This window comes from Symsagittifera roscoffensis, chromosome 2, assembly GCF_963678635.1.
Source record: "Symsagittifera roscoffensis chromosome 2, txSymRosc1.1, whole genome shotgun sequence".
In the NCBI taxonomy this organism is placed as follows: Eukaryota; Metazoa; Xenacoelomorpha; order Acoela; family Convolutidae; genus Symsagittifera; species Symsagittifera roscoffensis.
This window is the reverse complement of record NC_087063.1, coordinates 66,687,408-66,712,932: the sequence shown is the minus strand read 5'-3', so window position 1 is coordinate 66,712,932 and position 25,525 is coordinate 66,687,408. Positions and strand designations below refer to the sequence as shown.

The window sequence follows — 25,525 nt, the reverse complement described above, 5'->3', positions numbered from 1 at the left end:
AAAACCCTGGAGAAACAACACAAGCAGTTGACGGTATTGTTTGGAAATGTAGTGATGAAAGCAAGAACGGAAACGGAACTGATAGCAGATTGCCATGGAGGAACCGATGTGAATCTAGTGACAGCACTAGGATTCTACAGCATGTTTGGTTCTTTAGAGTCACTATTGAATCTAGAACAGAAACATGAGATGGTCACAGCCATCAGCGTAGAGGTATTCCCAGGAGTTCTGCAGACTGAGCAGAAGTATATAGGAAAATGGAGGGAAGCAATCGAAACGGAGATGAACATCAGACACAGCGAAACTTATTGTAGACCATCAGGAGCACGATATTTGGTGGGTTCAACGTTGGCTCCAATGTGCAAGAGCAGATACCCTGTACATTTCGTGGCTGTGGACGTGAAGAGCACAAGAACGATCGTGGATCAAGCTTTTTCAGTGCCGAAGTGCGTGAGGTTGGCAAGAATGTCTGAAAAGTCTTACGAGTTACTGTGTAAGATTTTCTCAGCAGTTCCAGAAAGAACCAAAGAAGAGTTGGAGTCAATACTAGGAAAGAAATTCATGGGATATGTGAGCGGGAACTTCAGTGACTTTGAAAAACAGAAACAGAGAGGATCAACTGTCACAGATTACAATGCAGTAGATGAGAATGATGAAATCCACCGAGTGATGATGGAAGTGGAACCATTGCTGGAAGCTTCGGGAAAACGTAATTGGAGGAGCATCATGTTGACGCATGATGAGTTTCCTTGCCACTGCTTGCTGCAGACCTGGTGGTATCCCAAGCGTAGTAATCTGGTGTTGATCTGGGACTCTGGAGAGCTGCTCTCCATGGGTTTACCAGATTCATCACAGCCCATAACAATAGTGATAGTGGGAGTTATGATGGCGATACGATGGCTGGAAGCTCATGTGAGAGAAAATAATGGACAGGAAGCACCGACGAGAGAACAATTGCAGAAATTAGATTGTCTAAAAGATTTAGATCTTTTTGAGACAATGTGCAAAGTTCTAAACATTCCGATGGAAGTGAAGAAGATATGGGCAAGAAAACGATTGATGCCATGGTTCAGAGCTAACATGACTGCATGGTTGTATGAGTATGCGAAAAAGCATATGTCGAAACATGGCAGAGTGTACAGTGAATATCAGCTGGACATTGGGGCAGGAGCTTTCAAGCGAGCTTTCGTGACCCATCGGAATGCAGTGACCACCGCTGTGAAAAGAATTTCCAGGACGAGCGAGCGTAGTGGAAATGAGAAGGCAGAGATGCTGAAAGAAGATTTGGAGAGAAACGTGACGTTGTGTCTCCACAACAGCTTCTGTAGAAACAGAGAATCAAACGTGGATCCCCTACCTTGCTGTAAACAGAGGGTGGAAGAGCAGAAGTGTTGGAGGACGGCTTCCAACAGCGTCAGGATAGTCAATGACGTGCTACAAGACACGGAGACCGAGAGTGCAGAGTCAGCGTCACAGGAGGAGGAAATGGAGCATTGATGAATGGTCGAGAAAACAAGAGGCAACAAGAAAGAAAATTAGAAGAATTTAGAAGTTTTAGAACTTCTAAACGACGAAAAAAGAAGAGAACAAAGGGATAATGAAGAAAAGTTAAAACTCAAAATTGTTTTATGTGTGTGAAAAACTCAAGTGAGAAACCAAGCAACCAAGTTGTAATTGAAAACTGAAACATTTAAGTTGAGTTTGGAAATTGTTGCATTTATAAATTTGCATTTTGGTTTTAGTTGAAGTGGCTTTAGAGACACTCACTTATTATTTATTTAGAAAGGCTTGAGGGGAGAGTATATTTAAATATTCCAGCCTGCATGATTGTTTTTAATCACTTAGGAAGACTGATAACTTTGTGGTGACATGAAAAACTTGAGTAACTTCTTGAGGAGGGAGGTTGTTGCATTGTTCTTTCTAACCACGAGGTCTCTTGGTTTTAATATTCAGGACAATAAACAAGCAAGATTTCCGAAGGGAAGGAGCATAGTAGGATAATTTTAGCTTGTTGGTTGGCAGGACTTTCCTGCAAGCCAACACCTTTTAAATCTAGGAGAAAAAGTTTCAATCGGGATATTGACACTGGAAGTCAGAAAATATGTTTTATCTTAAGTCATATCCTCAATGTGCAGATTAATGAAAGAATTTGAAGGCTATAGTGATGTAGTATGATGCCATTTATATTCTGCAGTGAGTCGATGTGACGTAGGTAAAAGTAATTTCGTGCATTTTGTAAATTCTGTTCGATGACACTGTAACCATTTAGAACATTGCGCGATTCAATGAGGACATTGACCGGACTGTCCGGGGAGTATGTGACATTCGACCAGAATGGCCAAAATGCAGTCTCTGCAGAATTCAGGATTTTAGCAGTGAACCTTCCGGATTGGCGATTTAGAACGGATAAGGACGTTATTTGAATGATTGGCCAAACGGTGAAGGCTAGAAGATTCTGGAATTCTAAATTTTAAATTTTCGAAGTGATGACGTAACATTTCTGAGAAATGTTAAAACGGCCATTTTGGCTAAAATAGCAGAAAGAAACAGAACAACTTTTATCTGCGATTACGAACAGTACGAAATCGAGACTAGAAATCAACGAACTACCGAACAGCAGAGGACGTTCCGAGTTGCAACTATTGTGCTGTTACAATAGTTGCAAGGCCGTTGCGAGCAACGGTGAAGGGTAAAACCCAGCCTTCCGAGTTATTGTGAACTGGATATTAAGAAGCTTGATTCACCGGATTCAAGAATCCGGAAGGGTCTCGGGACGTGGACTTTTATGAACTTATATTGAATTTTAGCATCCGTCATGTCCTGACTTGAATTTAATTAAGATCTTAATTCGTTTTGACAAGAATGAGGAGCTAGAAGTAGGGGGGAAAGGGTTGATCCATCTTCGATGGAGATGATGATTTTTATCTACTGAACAAAAACAATAGTAATATAATAAGTAGTAGCCCTGTTTTTAGGAGTGACCTCGTGGTCTGGGGATACTGAGACCCAGCCATGAGCTCACTATTTTTGCATGTAATCTAGTTAATTTGAGCGTTCTGGTCGAAGCCGGAGAACAGTAACGTTTTTGTCAGCCTGATGTAAGAAAGACCACCGAAAAGTACTGGCTTGGTAGAGACGGTGAAAAACATGCAAAGCTCTGTTTAGACGCTAGCCAGTCGTCTTAAGACTTAGTTTTGTTATCCGTCGATATGTATCTTCCGGGCGAATGTTACACTATGTACATTTTACATTTTTATACAAGCTTTTATTTCAGTGTCTGACGATGGTGATTATTTCATTGAAAAGCTTTACACAACATTGATGTTTTATTCCTAAGATAATGGTTATAGGGCCTATTTTTCTTAAGCCTCATATGTGAGCGAAGTAGGCGACTGTTACACATATATAGTCTTTTCTGTCTGATACTTACGCTACTGGCTATCAGTGTTCAATTTTGTTTTGATATGTTTTGAGCCATTAGACATATCTTTCACTGAGGGATGCTTGGGTCAGACCTATTCCACTAGAATCTATCTATCGATCGGAGCAAGTCAGAGCCTGGTTGGATGAATTAATTCTTTCACTAATTTGATCAGTTGTTTTACAGCTAGGTTAAATCTTTCTATGTTTGGTAGAATTAGTGATCAATGTTCACGTAGCTAAGTAATTATCAGTTTGAGCTCAAGAAATTCATCTTTTTTTTTTACCACAATGGCTAATATCAAAGTATGACGTCAGGCAAGGACGTCACATTGCAAAACAGTTTTTGTAGAAAAGTGATTGAAAAAACATACAAAGTTCTAAAAAAAGAAAAAATCAAAATTTTTCCCCTTTTTTGTTGGAGAATTGTTCTTTAGTTCTCGAAAAATATGATTCCCATTTCGTTCGAAAAATTTCAAGAAATAACTTTATTCGACTAAAACTAAGTTTTTGCGGCTTAAATTAAACATAAATAAGCTATTTTAAGCTTTCTCGCTGGCCTTTATTTGCTCGAAATTAGACCAAAAATAAAAAATTCAAACCAGTTTCTCTCAACTGGGAGATTTTTTTTCGCAGTTTTTTTAAAGTCTTTCATATCACGACTGAAAGGGCTGCAATATGATATATTATTCGACCCATTGGAGTTTTTTTTTGTGGTTCCTGATTTTGCGTGCTAAATCAAAAATGAAGAAAAACGAATACCCTGAAGCAGCACAATGTTCCGACCACATTTTCAGGAGGAAAAATTTTGCTTCGAGGTAGTGTCTATTTTGTACGTTGTGTGATGATACAGCTATACTACCGCGTAAAAATTTATTGAATTAGGCATAAACGAATCCAATTGTCTTTTGTTTGTAAGTTTTTTTGCCAGAAAAGAAATTAATGAAGTTTCCAAAACTAATTTTTGTAGCCTAAATTTCTAATTTCCATATATAACAAACGTTACTCGGTCACGTTACTCGCTCGAGATGAGACGAAAAATCAAAAATTTTAAACCGGTTTGTTGGAGGTGCAAAAAAAACTAAAACGCACCCGAATACAAAGTTCCTCCCCATTTTCAATGGTTGGAACGAATATTTTCTGCAGCAATAAAAGCTGTGAAGCTTCATAAGTTTTGATGCTAGATCTGCCTTTCAGTAGTTTGAGAGAAATGTGGAAAATTCGTGAAATACAAGACCGAGTTACGAATATTGTGTACAACTATACTGAAACTGAAGCACTTGTGCGGGAAGCTACAAATGAGGATCCATGGGGACCTACAGGGCCACAAATGAAAGAGCTCTCAAAACTAACGTACACATATGAGTTTTATCAGGAAGTAATGCAGATGCTCTGGAAACGCTTGCTCGTTGATCCTCATAAAAGTTGGAGACGCGTTTACAAAAGCCTGCTTCTGCTGAGCTACCTCTTGAGAAATGGCTCGGAACGCGTTGTAACAAGTACAAGAGAACATTCGTATGATTTGAAAGGACTAAAGAATTATTCTTTCATCGACGAAATGGGGAAAGACCAAGGTGTGAATGTTCGACAGAAGGTGAAGGAATTAATTGAATTTGCTCACGACGACGACAGACTTCGAGATGAGCGACGTAAAACTCGAAAAACAAAGGATAAATTTAATTCTATTTCGAGCGAAAGTGAGGGAAGGGATTTTTCGATTAGCTCTTTCCGCGAACGAGATCCTTCTCCGGGCTTCAAGAAGGAATCTAACTACAGAAGTGGTGGATTTAGAGATAATAGCCCTTCGCCTTTACCAGATGAACGCGAAACTGAAAAGAAACCCAACTATTCGAACGGGTCGTCGTCTGCTCTTGGAAGTAACGGAACCACTCGTCTTACTTTGCCTAAAAGCACAATCGCTTCGTCAAAGAAAAAAGAAGCCGATCTTATTGGTCTTGACTCATCACAACCTAAGTCCGATTTTGGCAACTTGACATCGCAGAAAACAGAGGCTGATGAGTTCGGAGGCTTCATTGATGCACCAACATCCACTAGCAGTATAAATAGACCGCCCCTAGTCAGTAGTCAAAGTTTAATTGAGTTCAATGCATTCGGAAATGAGAACGCACCATTTTCCCATGTTAATACCTCTCAAAGTCCAAACTCACAGCTGAATTTTGCAGAATTTCAAGCAGCTAATAGTACAGAACCCACGGAGAAAGCAAATAGCGAGGAATTTTCTCTGTTTGCTACAGCTCCCATCGTTCAGAATGCCCCAAGTCCAAATGTGCAAGTTTTAAGCGCACCGGCTTCGGCACCGATAATGCAAAACGAACCTCCATTTGATCCCTTTCAGTCGGTTAATGCTCCACGGGCAGCTATGAATCAAAATGTAATGCCCAGTCAAACAATACAACCTGTCAACTTGTTTTCAAGCGCACAAACACCGCAGCTTTCGGCCCCACCGGCTTCAAGTTCGAATTTTGACATGCCTTCTCAGCCAATTCCGTTTCAGCAACCAGCACCTTTAAATGCTCAGCCCTTGATGCCCCAGCAGACAAACCAACAAGCCCAGACTAGTAATGGCACGCAAAATCAAAATGCTCAAAGCAGTCCAGCCGTCCAACAAAGGGGTCAAACATCAAACATTGGCTCAACCTGGTCGGGAACGAAAGTCGACATTGATCTGTCAAGTTTAAATATGAGTCCCTCGAAATCAAATAAAACCCAAGGTCCCAGTTTGAACTCACTGAAGGCGTCAAACAACAATTCAAGCGGCCAGATCGATATGAACTTCTTTGGATCTCAGTCAACGCAAAATCATCCTGCGAGTCAGTTCCAGAACTCGCCAATTGCTCAGCAGCAGCCATTCAATGTGTTCCAAAACTAAGAACTATCTGTATTAAGGACTGGATTTAAGCCCAATTTGCCAAATTTGCGGCAGCTTGAACTCGTAAAAAATAATCAAACTGTAAAATACATATCGATTGGGTTTATACACGATTTGAGTTTTTATGGGTCACCACTGAAGATTTACTGTTTGTTTTATTTCCTGAGTAGCTTGGCTGTACTGGATGTTATGGAAAATGTGAAGACGTACATTAAAATAAATGATTCTGATTGTTTGACCATTGATCATTTTACCAAAAGTAATCAGGTATGGACTGAGCCTCGGTGTGATTTCCTTACATATCAATGATTAATCTTATCGCTTTGATTGTTGCCATCCTATATATATACTGTTTGTCGTGATGCACTCTTTAATTGTGTTTACTCATTCAACCATTCTTGGTTCGATCATTCTTTTTGAGTACAGGTTCGATTATGAATATTCATTTTGTCCCCAAAATTCCCCCAATTTTGGGGACAGTGTGCGCTTAATTTCATCTCTGTAGTTTAATTGTATCCCTTACCTATTCGAACAATCTTTAATTTTATATTTCCTGCACCATAAATCACGTTTTCTGATTTCGCAAACCAATAGTAGTTTGTCCTCGCCCTGTGCTTGAACTGTTTCTCCGTTCACTCTAGAAATTGAGAATTTTCGATTAATACTGATTTTTTAATCTGCCCAGTGAAGAGGCTTCAAGAATGCCAAGAACTTGTGAACTGGAAACTTCCGATGAGTTAAAAAATAAAACCATTGTAAATAAGTGAAGAAAATGTAATTGATCAATGAATTTATATACTACGTAGTTTTGTTTGTTTTTCTCAACGAAATTCTTTAGTTACTTAGTGTTAGTCAAGCCGAGCGTTAATTATCTAACTTCAAAAAAGCAAAAGTAAGATTTGCTATTCCAACCACTAAAATTGATTGATAGCTAAGGTGACTTGGCTAATGCCTATCTAAAACTTGAACCAAGGCCTACCATTAAGGGTGCTTTTACTAAATTTGTGAAGTCATCGGCTGTATCTAATACTACTTTCTTACTGCGATACAAAAAAGAAACAAATGAGGCGAAAGATGTCAACTCGAGATATATATATATATATATATTTTTCTAGATATTTCGTTCCTTGCAAAATTGCTCAACTGAAAACACTCATTTAGAGGCAAGTAGCCAATTCGGATAGACTTATTTAGCCGAGCGAACAACCTCGAGAATAATATTTACTTTTAAATATTTTAGTTACAAAAAAATCTCAAACTTTTCCATATCTGCATAATTTCGTCTGACTAAGCACCAGCCGAAGATGCAAATGATAAAAATGTGAAAAAATAAACAGAAATAGAAATACTGAGCTTGAAATAAAATTTGCCCTGATTTTTTATAGCTCGGCTGAATTAGTCAATAGGGGAAACTTGTTCATCCTCTTGTTCCTTGTTTTCGACTCATTCTAAATTGACCATTTATAGAAGGAATAAAATTAATTTAAAATAAAACATTTTAGCATTGAAAATTTAAGCGTTTCGATAAACTGTTTCAATTTTTACCTTATCGTGATAATAACTTTATCTGTCAACGTATCAGCCGGAGATTTTGCAAAATGATCAAAGCGAGAAAATTAAAGCAAAAACCAAAAAAATTGATTTTCATTTTATAGATTTTTTTGCTCAAGCTGATTGAAATTTGGCATTTTGTCTCTTGTTCAGAAATTTTTTTAGCAAAGGTTAATCAGGTGCTAGGTTTTCTAGCAGACCGGTTTCTAAGCAATTCGTCTTTAAAGCAGATTCAAAGCAATTAGAAATGTAGAACGCTTGCTTCAAACGCAATAGTAGTAGGTAACGGCAACTTGCTCCGCTTTGCTTAACTTCGGCAACAGTTTTATTGTGTGCGTGAATCAGTTTTTACCGAGTGTTTAGACAGTTTTTTTGGAAATCATAGTCTAATTGACAAACTGAAATATTTGTTACAGTCAGGAAAATTTGACCCAAAACTAGGCTTCTCTTCAAGTCTGTCGATCAATTATGTGTCAGTTGTTTTTCGTTGGTATGCTAAGAGATTCCATTTTCTATGTTCATGCTAAAAATGGTCCGCTTTCAGTTTTTCCAAGTTTCAAGTTTGCTGAAGATCTGTTTTTTTTTCGACTCATTCGTTGTTTGTCTCTGTGGTATCAAATATGCAATTAAAAAGAACCAAGTTTCTTGATGAAGGGCCTATTTAGCTGACAAAGTATCCTAACGGGTGAACAAACTTTCGAATTAGAGGATTAAATTTAAACATCGCTTTTTCAAAAAAAGTTTTGTGATTTTAGTTTTGAATTGCTTACTTATTCTATAAATGTATCAGTGAAAATGTTTCGAAACCATTTGTTAAAACGAACTTCTGATTTTTTCAAACTTCCTATATTTTAAAACAAACCATTTTTTTTCAATAAACAACTTATGCAGTGCAAGTTGTGAATAGCTCATGTACGCGCCTGTTTTAAACATGCAAGCAAAAGATTTGTTTTTTTTAGCTTCTTTGTAGCAGCTCAGATACCTTTTTTGCTCAAAGATACACTGTCGACTTGCTTGAATCTTTCAAAACACAATTTATTTAGGATGAAAACGTTTTTAATATATCATGATTCGTGTATGAATATGTGAAATCGGTAGCAAAAAGATTTCCCCTGCTTACTCTGTTGCCCTATTTTGCAACCAAGCTTCCTGTGGCACAAGTGAAATTTGAAAAACGTTTTTCCAGATAATTTTGGAAGCAGGTTAGGAACAATAAATCTCCTTTCTTCGGAGCACCCTTCCTGCTTAAATTGAGTACCTATCGGCTTCGGAGATGCCTTCAGAAAATTTTCAATGTTGGTTTTCCAAAATTAAATTTCCGGTGTTATTTGATTTGATGTTTTACATGGTTATTAGGGAAGTAAAAGGCACCCCTGTAGCACTAAATGTACATTGGCTCTTTCGACAGCGCATATGTAATATTAATTTCCATAAACCCTCGAGCTGTTCTGAAATCAGTTTAAAACAAACGTTTTATATCCAGCTATTTTTCTCGATAATAATCTCTAAATTTTGTAAAACTAACCAATCATGGTTCGTTACAAAAATTTCTGATAATTTGTAAAGCTGAATTTATTTATAGTTTCAGCCAGAGAACATAAAAATAACTAAGCAAGCAGTTGCTCTTCCTCTTTTCGATATAACCTTGAAGAATACTAGTATATACTAGATATATTGAGACTAGGAAATATAAGAGTAAGATAAGGATTGGTTTTAGACTAAAAAGTTGAACGAATCCATCCGGCCGAAAATGAGACAATAAGGCTTTCCTTGAAGAAAATTCAAAAGTTCAAGCCCTCCTAGTAAAAAGAGTCGAGCAATCTTAAACGTCGATTCATTGTCGAACCTCTACAAACGACCCAGGACTGGCTGAAATTTTTCTTCAAAAACTCTCCGTTAAAACAAGACTCAGGTGAAGATCTTCGGTCACTCATCATTTACTTGAATCCCACTTCTTAAAGTGACCCAGCCCTAGAACAGTTCTTAGAACTAGTAGGTACTAAAATACTATCTAACGATCTTCTTGTGTTGTAATTATACCTGAACTTAGTAGATTGATTTACTATTCTTCAACCCTCGATCTCAATTCGATCCCCTTTTTAAGAAAGATTAAGTTAACTGCAATGTAGAGAACATTCATTTGAGCCCAGTAATAAATCATTCGTTTGAATTGATATCATCCCTCACCAATTCGCCTTACCACGACAATGCTACCCAATGGTTAGGATAACCTCACAGAAAGAGTAAGAACAAACAGTTTAGGAAATAAATTATCATCAGGATTTTTCATCACTCATTCTAACACTAATGTCAAGAGATAAATTGGTAAGCAATCAAACTATTGTTTAGCACCATTGTTATTTTCAAGATACTTGATACGACCTTGTTATAATACCGCATAAATAAAAGAAAGGATATATCAGAGGTCAAAAAGCAAGCAAAAAAGAATTTTAAAATTCCGATTTTCCAGAAAACGAAACGCAGTTTCTGAATACGACGCATAAAATCAAACAAATCAACGAGCAACGATATTTTTCTGAATCAGAAGCTACAACAGACAACGGCATTGTCTAATTAAGTTTATCGAAGAAGAAAAAAAACGCATAACAAGAAACCAGTAAGATTGTATAAATGGAAACAACTTAGAATCAGTTCACAATGAAAAATACACACTAACAGTCAAAGTGCATAAAAATTGATCCAAAATACCGATAACTTCAATAGTGATTCACTCCTCTCATTTTTCATTGATCACACTAGTGATGCATCAAAAGTACAAAAACAATTTTGCTACAACCTAATTACGAATTTTTTTTGAAAAGGCAACAACAGCTCATGCCAACAAGAAGTTCCCTAATTTCAAATCAAAAGACAGAAACCAGATTCCTTTTAGCATGCATCTGTAATATAAAATCACAGTATTAACCATCACAGTATTCACAGTACATCACATTATATGATATATTTACCATTGAAACATTACCACCAGATTCAAACATTAAAAAACACCATATCGATTACATACAGATGACAAAGAACTAACTTTTTTACAAACTTTTCTACGAATTATTAAAAATATTCAACGCCAAAATTCACAACAAGTAAATGCAATATTCACCAGCAATGTTTTTTCATTTATCTAAAGCGATATATCACTGTTAGATACAGACAAAACGTTCTATGTATCTTCATCAGAGACATCACGTCATACAGCAGTAAGAACAGAAAAAAATTCTCTTTTCACGATTCGTAAACTCAATTTGCAAAAACTTATATGACACAGACGTCTCACAGAGAGTATAAAGTAATTTACAAAAAATAAAAGCTTGGTTAATATCAGATTGTTTTCAACACAATCTGGAGTTAATAGAACGGTCTAGAAAACAATTTCGCACGTACTGTGGCAAAGACACAATCTTAGCAAATGAAACAGATTATGTACCGGATCCAGAGAGTTATCACGAGATATTTTTCAAAACAACAAATGGTGTTTCCAGCTCAGCAATTCGAACAATTTCAGTAGATAAAAACCATACACGTGTAACTCCACTAATACAGATACTTTTCCTTTAAACTACAACACAAAATTTCACGATAGGACAATGGATAACACCTGCAATCCATCATTCAAGAATACACAAGAAAACTTTATCCGAACTACAACGTTGAATCGCCGAAACATTCAAACATCATCACATTTCACTTAAGAAGAAATTGTTGAAAAAGCCAGCAGCACAACAAAGTGTATCACCGATTCGTCCGACGGTAAGGACACCACATAATGAAATCAATACCCGTTTCCACATAAAACTCTGCTATCAACAGCTAAGCCAACAGTTTTTCCTAAATATTTACAAATGAGTTATCAATCATATAGGCCAAAAACCAAGAAACGTCCGCTAAATAAACCAAAATATACAAGTAGATTTGGTTTTCCTAGCCACAACTAGGATTTTTTTTTGAAAAAATAAAAGAAGTCACTCAATAGTACGACCTCTCTTAACTACGCAAACACGTTAACAAGAACATAATTATAATCAACAACTACCTAAAAACGCAAATCAACAATAATTAAATTGAAAAAGATCGAACAAACACCCAAAAAGATCGCACTGAGAGTTCTCAATTTTTTAAACGAAAAAATGCCAATCGTTCAAAAGAAGCCAATCACTTTATTCGGAACAAGAAGAATATTTTCATCAAAATTATTAAAACCCACCAAGTTCCAATAAAAAAAATATCAAAGGAAAAACATTGATCAACCAGATGCAGTTTTTCGACTAGAAGGCCTTGAGCTTTTTAGTATTCCATCAAGAAGTTAACCAATACAATGAAAATTCACTATGAAACCAAAATTCACAGCAATAAATTTGGAAACAATTTAGAAACAATGAGAGTTGAAATCCCATTACCAGAATACTTATAACAGGATATTACTCAAAATTAGCTTGCAAAATTTTACAAATACCCAATACAACAGATTCACTTCAAATGACGATGAATCCATGATATCAAAAGAACACATTCACATGTTAAAGTTTTGTGCCCTCACCGACAACTTAATAACTGAAGGTTCCCTTCCCATCATCATCCCGCACGGTTACATCTCGCCTGTACGAATACTTCTTTTACAAAACATCCACAGTATCAAATTTAACCAAAACTCTATAAACTCAATCAAAATACTCACCACGAAATCACTGTCACTTCTGAAGAAGTGGAAATTATCCGCGCACTGAAAACTTCTTATGCAATCACCCACAGTTGAAACTAACTCCCCCAATGGATTTTTTTCTGAACCCGACCCCCGGTAAATATGAATTATAATTTTGATTAATAACTAGTTTTTTACTCACCTTTTCTTTCCCCAATTCTTTCCCAAATTTCACCAAAAAGTCTTTCAAAACAACAATTAAAAATTAAAATTGAAATTTTTATGATACTTTTAAAAACTAATGCTAACTAATTGTCGTAAACTCTAAAACGAAGTAAAGTCTATACAAAACAGTTTTTTTAATACAATTATTCACTAAAACTCCTAAACAACCTATTAATAAAAAAAATATTGAAAAATGAAGAGACGAAGTATGTTTTTCTGTGTGCTTTATTTTGTAAACTCTCCATTTTGCAACTTGATTGGCCCACGTTTCTCTATTCCACAATCTCGCGTAACTCTCCGATATGATGATAGTAAATGAATTAATTTCTAGTTTGGCGACCTGACCAGCAAAATTTTAAACTAGATTTCACACATTTCAACCTTTCCTTTATCCCGGTTGGAAGATAGAACTAAATCTAAGATCAAGTAACCAATACAGCTTACTAACACCACACTAACAAAATGGAGAAAAAATTCCCACGTTACTCAAAACATCTGAAACCAGTTTAAACTGGATAAAGTGTTCTTTTTAAGCTCAAATCAAAACTTTTCTAAGAACACACGGAACCCTAAAAACTCAAAGTTAGGATAAACCAAAAAAAGTTTTTTTTTGCGGAAAATTCACAACGGAAAGAACAAAAGAAAATTCACCTGATTAAACAGAAAGTAGAAGTAAAACACAAATAAAGACTCTGCTGAAAGAGACACTCAAAATCATACCCCACTGGCATAACCTACTAGACGTCGTTCAAAGCACATGTGCTCATCATGTACTTAGAACCTCGACCCGTAATTTTTCCTGAAAGTAACTCCAGTGTGAGCTACTCTTTAAAATAACTGAACTATTTAAAACGCTTTTGTGAAAATAACTAATGAAGATCAAAACTATTTTGCAAAAACTTATATGACACAGACGTCTCACAGAGAGTATAAAGTAATTTACAAAAAATAAAAGCTTGGTTAATATCAGATTGTTTTCAACACAATCTGGAGTTAATAGAACGGTCTAGAAAACAATTTCGCACGTACTGTGGCAAAGACACAATCTTAGCAAATGAAACAGATTATGTACCGGATCCAGAGAGTTATCACGAGATATTTTTCAATACAACAAATGGTGTTTCAAGCTCAGCAATTCGAACAATTTCAGTAGATAAAAACTCCACTAATACAGATACTTTTCCTTTAAACTACAACACAAAATTTCACGACAGGACAATGGATAACCCCTGCAATCCAACATTCAAGAATACACATGAAAACTTTATCCGAACTACAACGTTGAATCGCCAAGACATTCAAACATCATAATATTTCACTTAAGAAGAAATTGTTGAAAAAGCCAGCAGCACAACAAAGTGTATCACCGATTCGTCCGACGGTAAGGACACCACATAATGAAATCAATACCCGTTTCCACATAAAACTCTGCTATCAACAGCTAAGCCAACAGTTTTTCCTAAATATTTACAAATGAGTTATCAATCATAAAGACCAAAAACCAAGAAACGTCCGCTAAATAAATCAAAGTATACAAGTGGATTTGGTTTTCCTAGCCATAACTAGGATTTTTTTTGAAAAAATAAAAGAAGTCACTCAATAGTACGACCTCTCTGAACTATGCAAACACGTTAACAAGAACATAATTATAATCAACAACTACCTAAAAACGCAAATCAACAATAATTAAATTGAAAAAGATCGAACAAACACCCAAAAAGATCGCACTGAGAATTCTCAATTTTTTAAACGAAAAAATACCAATCGTTCAAAAGAAGCCAATCACTTTATTCGGAACAAGCAGAATATTTTCATCAAAACTATTGAAACCCACCAAGTTCCAATAAAAAAATATCAAAGGAAAAACATTGATCAACCAGATGCAGTTTTTCGACCAGAAGGCCTTGAGCTTTTTAGTATTCCATCAAGAAGTTAACCAATACAATGAAAATTCACTATGAAACCAAAATTCACTATGAAACCAAAATTCACAGCAATAAATTTAGAAACAATGAGAATTGAAATCCCATTACCATAATACTTATAACAGGAAATTACTCAAAATTAGCTTGCAAAATTTTACAAATACCCAATACAACAGATTCACTTCAAATGACGATTAATCCATGATATCAAAAGAACACATTCACATGTTAAAGTTTTGTGCCCTCACCGACAACTTAATAACTGAAGGTTACCTTCCCATCATCATCCCGCACGGTTACATCTCGCCTGTACGAATACTTCTTTTACAAAACATCCACAGTATCAAATTTAACCAAAACTCTATAAACTCAATCAAAATACTCACCACGAAATCACTGTCACTTCTGAAGAAGTGGAAATTATCCGCGCACTGAAAACTTCTTATGCAATCACCCACAGTTGAAACTAACTCCCCCAATGGATTTTTTTCTGAACCCGACCCCCGGTAAATATGAATTATGTTTTTGATTAATAATTAGTTTTTTACTCACCTTTTCTTTCCCCAATTCTTTCCCAAATTTCACCAAAAGTCTTTCAAAACAACAATTAAAAATTAAAATTGAAATTTTTATGATACTTTTAAAAACTAATGCTAACTAATTGTCGTAAACTCTAAAACGAAGTAAAGTCTATACAAAACAGTTTTTTTAATACAATTATTCAGTAAAACTCCTAAACAACCTATTAATAAAAAAATATTAAAAAATGAAGAGAAGAAGTAAGTTTTTCAGTGTGCTTTATTTTGTAAACTCTCCGATTTGCAACTTGATTGGCCCACGTTTCTTTTTTCCACAATCTCGCGTAACTCTCCGCTATGATGATAGTAAATGATTTAACTTCTAGTTTGGCGAACTGACCAGCAAAATTTTAAACTAGCTTTCATACATTTCAATCTTTCCTTTATCCCGGTTGGAAGATGGAACTAATTCTAAGATCAAATAACCAATACAGCTTACTAACACCACTGCACTAATAACATGTACAAAAAAGTCCCACGTTACTCAAATCAGATTAAACCAGTTAAAACTGGATAAAGTGTTCTTTTTAAGCTCAAATCAAAACTTTTCTAAGAAGACACGGAACCCTAAAAAACTGAAAGTTAAGATAAACCATAAAAAGTTTTTTTTGCGAAAAATTCACAACGGAAAGAACAAAAGAAAATTCATCTGATTAAACAGAAAGTAGAAGTAAAACACAAATGAAGACTCTGCTGAAATAGACACTCAAAATCATACCCCACTGGCATAACCTACTAGACGTCGTTCAAAGCACATGTGCTCATCATGTACTTAGAACCTCGACCCGCAATTTTTCCTGAAATTTACTCCAGTGTGAGCTACTCTTTAAAATAACTGAACTATTTAAAACGCTTTTGTAAAAAATAACTAACAAAGATCAAAACTAAACCTAAAATTAGTGAACGGTGCAGTTGTATATAGTGTTAAAATTTTCACGGCAAAAGACACGAGCAGCAAAAAAAAAACATGAAACTCTTATGCTAAAATTCAACCTTAAAACCAGCTCGGCTCCTATATTGATGGACACTCCCTCCTCTGTACCCTTTTCTGGTTCTCAATTTATAATTCCACTAGTCGTTTAAAAATATCTTTTAGCAAAGCCGAAGATTATGAACTCTACCCAGCCTTTCTACATCAACTAACTAATTAATGCACTACAGCTTAAAGCCTTTAGTTATATTGGACTCTCGCATTTACCTAACCGTTTTATAGAAAGAAATTTAACCAGTTTTTTTTATCTCACACTACGATAACGCAGTCAGACGCTATAAAAAAGACTCACCATACTTGGGATCCAGCGGTTAACTCATAATTCACCAAAAAAATTTCATAAAAACAGATTATATATTTGACTTAGATAGCACTAATTAAAAGATTGACCATATGATTGACCACGCTCTGCAAAATATAAAGCATATGAATCGCATTTACTAAGTTTGATCATTTCTAACTAACCTGTAACTCTCGCCACTAAATAACGCGATGTCAATTGCTCGCATGATGTAATACTCAAAACAAAACTAACTCACACTCACACTTACTACCGCTTTATTCAGAGACACGTTTTACACAACTCCCTCTCACAGAATACCTGTCACAGCTATATGTTCATTACACTTCAGCCTACTTTCGTAGTCCTCGGAAAAAAACAATAACTTTTCCGAGTTTTTGTTTGCAAACCTCTCTTTTCCACCCAATGTTGTTATACTAATACTGAACCTCAATGCCAACGCAACTCCTACCTTTGATGAACACTTCCTCCTCTCTACCCTCTCCCATTTCTCATTTTATAACTCCACTAATCCTTTAAAAAACGTTTTCACGGAGCCGAAGATTATGAACGATACACAGCCATTTTACATCAACTAATAACGCAGTACAGCTTCGAAACTTTACTTTTATTAGACTCTCGCATGTACTTAACCGTTTTATAGCACGAAAATTTAATCATATCCCTATCACACAGTACGATTACACAGTCAGACGCACTAAAAAATAATAAAGCATATAAAGCTTATTTCACTAACTTGGATCAATTTCAGTTCACCTTATACCTCCTTTTCCCCAAAGAACGCGACGTCATTTCTTCACATCAAGTAAGGCCAAAAAAAAATAACTCATACTCACACTTAATACCGCTTTAATTAGACAGACATTTTACAAAGCTGCCTCTCACTGAAACCCCATCACAACTAATTGTTCATTACTTCAAATTTCAATTCTCCCAACTTCCTTAAATTAACTTGTTGTTTTAAAACAACTAACATTCACACATCTTTCATAACTATGACCCAGTCCACCAGTGTTTATGTTTTGTGACCTCACCGACAACTTCATCATTCAAGGTTCCCGTCTCATCATCATCCCGAACGAATACATCCCGCCTGTACAAAGACTTCTTTTTAAAAACACCCACAGTATTAAATTTAACCAAAACTCTATAAACTCAATCAAAATACTCACCACGAAATTACTGTCACTCCTGAAGAAGTGGAAATTGACTGCGCACTAAAAACTTCTTATGCAATCACCCAAAATCGAAACTAACTCCACAATGGATTTTTCTGACCCCGACCCCCGGTAAATATGAATTATACTTTTGATTAATAATTAATTTTAACTCACCATTTCTACTTGTGTATTTCACCAAATCTGTCTCAAATTTCACCAAAAGTTCTTTAAAACTACAAATAAAATTTAAAATTGAAATTTTTATGATATTTTCAAAAACACATTGCTAACTAATTGTCGTAAACTCTAAAACAAAGTAAAATCTTTACGAAGCTTTATTTTTATACAATTAGTCACTAAAACTCCTTAACAACGTGTTCTATTAAGCCTATGAAAAATAAATAGAGGAACTAATTTTTTGTGTGTGCTTTATTTTGTAAACTCTTTAAGTTGCAATTTGACTGGCCCACTTTTCAAGAACTCTTTTCCACAATCTTGCGTAATTCTCCACTATGAAAATAGTAAATAAACAAATTTCTAGTTTGGCGACCTAACCAGCAAACTTTTAAACTAGCTTCTACACGTTTCAATCTTTACCTCAACCCGGTTGGAAGATGGAACTAATTCTAAGATCAAATAACCAATACAGCTTAATAACACCACTGCACTAATAACATGTACAAAAAAGTCCCACGTTACTCAAATCAGATTAAACCAGTTAAAACTGGATAAAGTGTTCTTTTGGAGCTTAATTAAAAAATTTTCTAAGAACACACGGAACCCTACAAAACTCAAAGTTAGGATAATCCAAAGACAGTTTTTTTGCGAAAAAGACACAACGAAAAGAACAAAAGAAAAAAGACCTGACAAAAATAGAAAGAAAAAGTAAAAGACAAATAAGACTCTGCTGAAAGAGACACTCAAAAGTATACCCCACTCGCCCAACCTACTAGACGTCATTCGAAGCTCATGTGCTCACCATGTACTTGGAACCTCGACCCGCAGTTTCTACTGAAAGTAACTCTAGTGTGAGCTACTCTTTAGAGTAACTGAACTATTTAAAATGCTTTTTGTGAAAATAACTAACGAAGATTATGACTAAACCTGAAATTAGTGATCGGTGCAGTTGTATATAGTGTAAAAAATTTCACAGCAAAAGAAACGACTAGCAAAAAGGCCATGAAACTCGACGACTTGCCGATTCTGGAGTGGCAATTACAAAGATTTTGGTTAGCGCAGTAACAATTGTCACAGAATATAGAGTATGGAGCCCAAATGGTAGCAATTGTCCTTTAAACAAGAACAATGGCTTACCCGATTTTGAAATCAAGACACGGATCGTGGTCACGTGGCGCTTCACTCAGATAAGTCAAACCCTATCTCGCTAATTGTTCAATACGAAAAAATTGCGGAGAATGCACGTAGTTTCGCTCTACCTTATGAAGTCGACAAATCTGCAACACAAAAACACGAATCTGCAACCTCGATAAGATCTCAAGACTCTCTACTACTCTCTTCAACCTCTTGATATCTCGACAACAAATATCTCATTGACACAAGCAACTGATACTCTTCTCAAGAAATCTTCACAAAGAATTTGGAATTACACACTATTCATTACAAGACAAAATTTCATTTGCAAGTTTCTTATATTTAACTAAGTTCCTCGATAATAATTACTGTAAAACTTTAAGAACTAACCAATCATGATTCATTAGTAAAATGATAATTCGGAAAGCTGAGACAAAAAAATAGTAAAGTATGATTAAGATCGGTATTAGACTAAGAGTTGCACGAATCTATCCAGATGAAAATAAGATAGCGTGACGAACAGACAGTTTATCCTATCCGAAAGTACTCTATGAGAAAGCCACCCCGAACCTAAACTCATTTCATAGGATTTTCTTGAGGGAGTGTATTTCAAATTTTTTTTTTCAAATTTATCAACCTTCTTTTGGTTGACCAAATTGATTTTTCGGGCACTCCCCGAGTACTATAAAACTCTATGATGACAAAATCAATTGCGCCGAAAACAAATTTTAGGGTTGGTCGGCCGAAAATGAACGAATGTCGGAAAATATTACCAAAGGGGGGACCTTTTGATTGGTGATGGGTCGAATCCCTGAGGAAAGGCGTCACCCACTAAATCCGCCCATGGCTTTCATCATTTTTAGTCAACGGAAAATTCACAGTTTTTAATTTTACTGCTCAGAGTTTATTTTGCTACGGTTCAGTTTATGTTAAAACGGCCCCTTCGTGCTGAGTTTGAGCGTGGTTCTGAACTCTAGTAACTTGGTTGAAGAACCGTTGTAACTCGTCAGTGATGCTTCGAACTTGTCGTCTATCACCAGGTGTAAACTCTTCATTCCACCTATCAATCTCCACGCTATATGTTTCAAGACTACTGCATTTGAAACCGAAGTATATGACTATTACCTCTAGCCTTTGTGCTAGACTGGATGGCAAATGCCACATGGCTGCTACATAATAAATTAAGTCCCACGAGTTGGTCGTGAAACTTCTGGGAGGAAAACAGTTGCGGTAAACCCGCTGCGCAGCTTCAAGAGCCCGCAGTAGATGCCTCAGCACAGTTGAAATTTCGACGAAACAAGTGTGCAGGTCGGAATTGACGAGTGCTTGAGGCAGAACATCTTCGATTTCTCGGTGGAGTCGCCCAAGTTGTGCAATGTTCACAATGTGGTCATTTAGTTGCCCATCAAGTCTATCGCTAGAGATCCGCAGTGCGCAAGTGCATTGTATAACAAACTCTAAACAAAACTGATTATATCAAGCAAAGACTTGAATGAGCCGGCTAAACCTGAAGGTTTCTTAAATAGCTTTTGTGTCTGTTTTAAAATCAAAGTTTTGAAGCATACTGAACTATGAATACTAAATTTTGCTGAAATAAAAATAGAGTTCTGATATTTCAACAGTTCGATTTCTTTAGGTTCGTTCCCATTATTTTTTTCATGTGAAGAAATTTTGTCTGCCAGAATTTCATGACGAATTGGAGCCACACTATCCCGAATATCAGTGTCAGTAGTAGTAGTTTTTTGATAAGCAAAGAGCAACTGAACCGATTTCGACACCGTGACATGTCCTGAAATGGTGCTGATGAAATGATGACGACATCATCACCTAACGAAACTGGAGTGGAATGGGCGCAAAAGTGGTCATCGGTTTGCCTTGAATAGCCACTGATTTTTTCTAGCTGCTATGGCCTGTAGAAAATATGGCTGTTGAGTTTGTTTAAAGGCTGGCTAAACACTTGTGCTGTGCTGGATCTAAACACTTGTCCTGTGCTAAACACTTGTGCTGTGCTTTTTTATCGCTTGTGCTGGATAAAAAAAGCATGAGGTCGACCGCAGAAGAAACCAGAAGAAACGAGACTTGGATCGCTGAAACGTGCTGCAGCCGGACCTCCGCTGAGGCAAGCAATTTTGGAACGGACGATCATCCGGAATTTGTTTGGGAGTTTTTTTCAAGACGAGGCAATTATCCACGAGGGAAAAGAACAACATACGAACTGCGCAGCTCATCACGGAGAATCGCTTTTGTGCCCACTCTTAAGAACTACAAGCAAATTTTTTGGTTATTTTTCTGATCTGGATAATGGTGCCTCGCCCTCCAACAAATTGCATGAATCATAAGTTTCTTTTTTTTTCGGTCGTTAAAAATCATTTAGTATTTGAGTTCTACTGATTTGTTACTCGAATGCGGAAAGCGTGTGACTGATTCATTTGTAACTGTATTGTCCTTCATTTTTTTCATTGAATCCTACTAATTGTTCAAAATTTCTCGCAATTAAACAACAACTAACATCCGTTATTTTATAAATTATTATCGGGTTGCAAATTGAAGTTCTTGAATGCAATTAAATTAAATTGATAAGGGAGTTTTAGGAATGGGAATTAACGCCGATGGATAGCACTGATGAGGAAACTTAATCAGTCAATTTTATTTGGAAATCTATACAAAATTGAGTTGAAAAAAAAAGAGTTGAAAATTTAGTTTTGACTTCTTGTATAAACATTATAAGTTCTGCGTTAAACAATTTGCTGTCTATGTCTACATTGTCGTCGAAATTCTCAAAGGCTAATCTTAGAGACTGTTTGATAGAAGAGAGGAACTGGATGTCTGATGAGGCGGCGTCCGACATTGTGGCTAAATCATCTGAAAGATTTGAGTAAACTGTTATCGATTGTGACTCGTATCTAGGTTTATGATCCAATAAGGTGGGATTCGCTGTGGACCCGGAGGGTTTGGTTATCTGATCTATAAAATCTATAAAAAGCCGTTAAAAATTGGTGGACCCACGTTTCGGCTTGACCGACGTAAAAGCGTTTCATTACCGGAATGAATAGTCTTCTCCTGTTCCGTTGTAAGCTCATTCGATGAGTCGGTAATCTGAGCCAGTTCGCTTCTATCCGGCGGATTTGTAGAACATTCGAATTCGTGCAAGTGTCGAGGTGGGATGTAGTTGGTATTTTTTTACTCGACCGAGATGATACTTATTGGGCATTCTGAAGGTTGTTGATCAGTAGTCTGTTCTCAAAAGTATACCCCACTGGCCTAACTTACCAGACGTCGTCCGAAGCTCATGTTCTCACCATGTACTTAGAACCTCGACCCGCAATTTTTCCTGAAAGTAACTCAAGTGTGAGCTACTCTTTAAAATAACTGAACGAAATAAAAACGCTTATGTGAAAAAACTAACGAATATCATAATTAAACCTTAAGTTAGTAAGCAGTGCAGTTGTATAAAGTGTAAAAATGTTCACAGCAAAAGAATCGTGCCGACGTGGGATGTAGTTGGTATTTTTTTACTCGGCGGAGATGATGCTTATACGGCATTCTGAAGGTTGCTTATCGGTAGTCTGTTCATCCAAAATCTCAGATTTTTTGTTAACCCGAGTGATATGAGCGTGAAAAAGAAATTTAGCCTGTTCAAGTTATTTAAATGGTTTCGAAAAATAGCGCTCCCTAACAATACCTTAACAAGAAAAATCTCGGACTATCCTTTCCCAATCGCTAATATCGGATGTATCCGAAGGAATGAACATAGATTCATCACAAGCGAAGTGGTTTGCGATCATACATCGTTTCTTCGCTTGAGGAGTCTGTCTTCTTGTGGGGTTTTGCAAGGAGTTATAGGCCCTCATCCCGGTATTGTTATTTGAAGAAGCCATTTCGATTTTTTGTCTCGTTTTGAGGTCCGGTCTACTTATTGGTCCGCTTTGTACCTAAACTAATGGAAAGTCATGGTTAGAGGAAAATCGAAATGGATTGTTGCCTTAAAAAGATCGAAAATGAGCTGAGTCGGATTTTGCTGAAGCGATGTCTGATTTTGAGATGATTTTTTCATCGGGTTGTTCAATTGTAGTTCTCGAAACGTTAAGATTTTTTCTAGCCTCAATTGTTTGCAAAGAGGGTTTCTATTAGGGCTCTTTTTGATTTTTGTAGAGATGTTACCTTTAATAGATTTTTTGTGGACTCCTTGTGTTTTAGGTTAGTCTGACTCGTGTTCCTTTTCCACAGAAAAACGGTTCTTCTTCGGGATCACTGTGTCCCTGTATCCGTCCTCAACCCAATCATCTGTATTCTACCCTAGAGCGGCCCTTACTTAGAATTGATTTCCCGTTCTAACTTTTGTTTTAATTGATGATCGAAGATTCCAATTATTTTATGAGATAGCGTCTTATAGTGTAGGATCTCATTTTTCTTTTGCCATTGCTAACAAATTAAGTTTTACAGTTCTTACAAATTTTTCAACTGATATAATGAACCGGTGATCACCTACTGTACAGAAAATTAAATTAATGCTATTAGAACCAAAGAATGGTTTTAAATCGTGACTGGTGTAACAAGAGGCGGGATCTACGCGAATAGAGAATGAGACATCATGCAGGTTAAAATAATCTTGAAGAAAATCAATAACTATGCTTGAAGAGATGGAAGCAGTAGTTTTAGCCAAAGAAAATTTGTCCAAAAGAAATTCTGTCCATACATAGCAAGATATGTTTATTTGTTCCCCATTTTGAATTCAAAGGACCGGCAAAACAATGGTTGAAGTCTTCCTTTGATTCTGTTGAGGGAGTAAAATACTGATAAGGGATTTCGGAATCATAAATGCATACTCTTTACATTCTTAGATGTTTGTGTACATTCTAATTTAGACAGTGGAAAGACATTTGTCGGTTTATATGAGGCTACATGATGTTCCCAGTATTTCAATACAAATTTAACTGGGCGTGCATCATGTAGTGTCCTCATAACGGCGTTTTGAATTGAAAAAGCAATAACAAGAGTGGAGTCTATGAATTAAAGTCCGCCGGACTCATGACAGTTCGATTCCGAACGAATTGGTGGAATCAAGAGACTTTTTGAATTAAATTTCTCTGCTTTGTTTGGAAGTGCTTTAACGATAGGGCTCAGCATCGGGCTTCTTCAATTTTTTCGACATTAAGTAAAGTATTTAAATCCAAAGGTCATTTGGGCAACTTTTCACCGGTGTTTATCTACAAGTTTTTCGTGTCGGATAAAGAGGTAATTCTACGGAAACATGAAAACCGGAAGTGGACGAGTTATTTAAGACTTTGTTTTTTTGCCATTTCTACAGGATTTACATTTATAATACCGTAATATACTTTAAGGAGACAATGCAGCTTACGGCTATCCATTCGATAAAAAGTGTTACTAATTATATTCATCGTTGCTATCACACATTTTTCGTCATAACTCCATTTTCTATGTTCATGCTAAAAATGGTCCGCTTTCAGTTTTTCCAAGTTTCAAGTTTGCTGAAGATCTGTTTTTTTTTCGACTCATTCGTTGTTTGTCTATGTGGTATCAAATATGCAATTAAAAAGAACCAAGTTTCTTGATGAAGGGCCTATTTAGCTGACAAAGTATCCTAACGGGTGAACAAACTTTCGAATTAGAGGATTAAATTTAAACATCGCTTTTTCAAAAAAAGTTTTGTAATTTTAGTTTTGAATTGCTTACTTATTCTATAAATGTATCAGTGAAAATGTTTTGAAACCATTTGTTAAAACGAACTTCTAATTTTTTCAAACTTCCTATATTTTAAATAAACCATTTTTTTTCAATAAACAACTTATGCAGTGCAAGTTGTGAATAGCTCATGTACGCGCCTGTTTTAAACATGCAAGCAAAAGATTTGTTTTTTTAGCTTCTTTGTAGCAGCTCAGATACCTTTTTTGCTCAAAGATACACTTCAATCTATAAAATTCTTTTAGACGCTCACAGAAAAGAAAACAATACTAAATTATCAAAAACACCCAAGGCATATGACGAATCACGAAACAAGACAAATACAACGCCCACAGCACCAAAATTACAAAACCTCAACCATAACCACCGCTTATCATTATTACCACAAAATTTTGGAAATATTGCCCTATCAGATCTCATAACTTTAAGATCAAATTATCCACAAAGCCCGATCCAACATATAATAACACAACAACCACATATAAACGACACATACGAGCAAATTATAGAATAACCACATACCACTAATTTTTGTTCTCAGAACAACCATCTTTTTAGCCCACGATGAGCCGCCAAATCGGATCCCTCCATCGTTCAATTTCCTACCCAGCCAACCCTCAGAGCAACTTCCCCATCAACCCAATTTTTGCTTTCCTTCTACCTCAGTCACCTCATCCTAACTTTTCACCCAGCATGGAATCAGATACTAATTCTAACACAACAGTATATAACACCATATCACAATTCAACAACTCCGATATTGAAACACCCGACGAATTTGCAAACTCCGAGCCCAGCCCATCGACATTTTCCCAA

General features: G+C 36.1%; 3 protein-coding genes across 15 annotated transcripts in view; 1 reads left to right on the top strand and 2 right to left on the bottom strand.

The window, feature by feature from the left end:
* The window catches only part of LOC134840218 (androglobin-like), a 606,395-nt gene that overhangs the window by 182,807 nt on the left and 398,063 nt on the right, over positions 1-25,525 (bottom strand). The window lies entirely within an intron of this gene.
* On the top strand, positions 4,492-7,116 carry LOC134840216 (clathrin interactor 1-like). Its single transcript, XM_063855939.1, has one exon. It carries the CDS (start codon positions 4,598-4,600, stop codon positions 6,308-6,310), a length of 1,713 nt encoding a protein of 570 aa, XP_063712009.1. The 5' UTR covers positions 4,492-4,597; the 3' UTR covers positions 6,311-7,116.
* LOC134839650 (uncharacterized) overlaps positions 19,755-25,525 on the bottom strand; it is a 66,508-nt gene continuing 60,737 nt past the window's right edge. The window contains exon 4 of the mRNA XM_063855271.1: positions 19,755-20,463. Coding sequence (XP_063711341.1) covers positions 19,931-20,463 — 533 coding nt within the window. The 3' untranslated portion in view covers positions 19,755-19,930. The remainder of the gene's footprint in view (positions 20,464-25,525) is intronic.

Coding starts and splice junctions, on each gene's coding strand:
- LOC134840216 (XM_063855939.1), top strand. CDS start 4,598: ATGCTAGATCTGCCTTTCAGTAGTTTGAGAGAAATGTGGAAAATTCGT.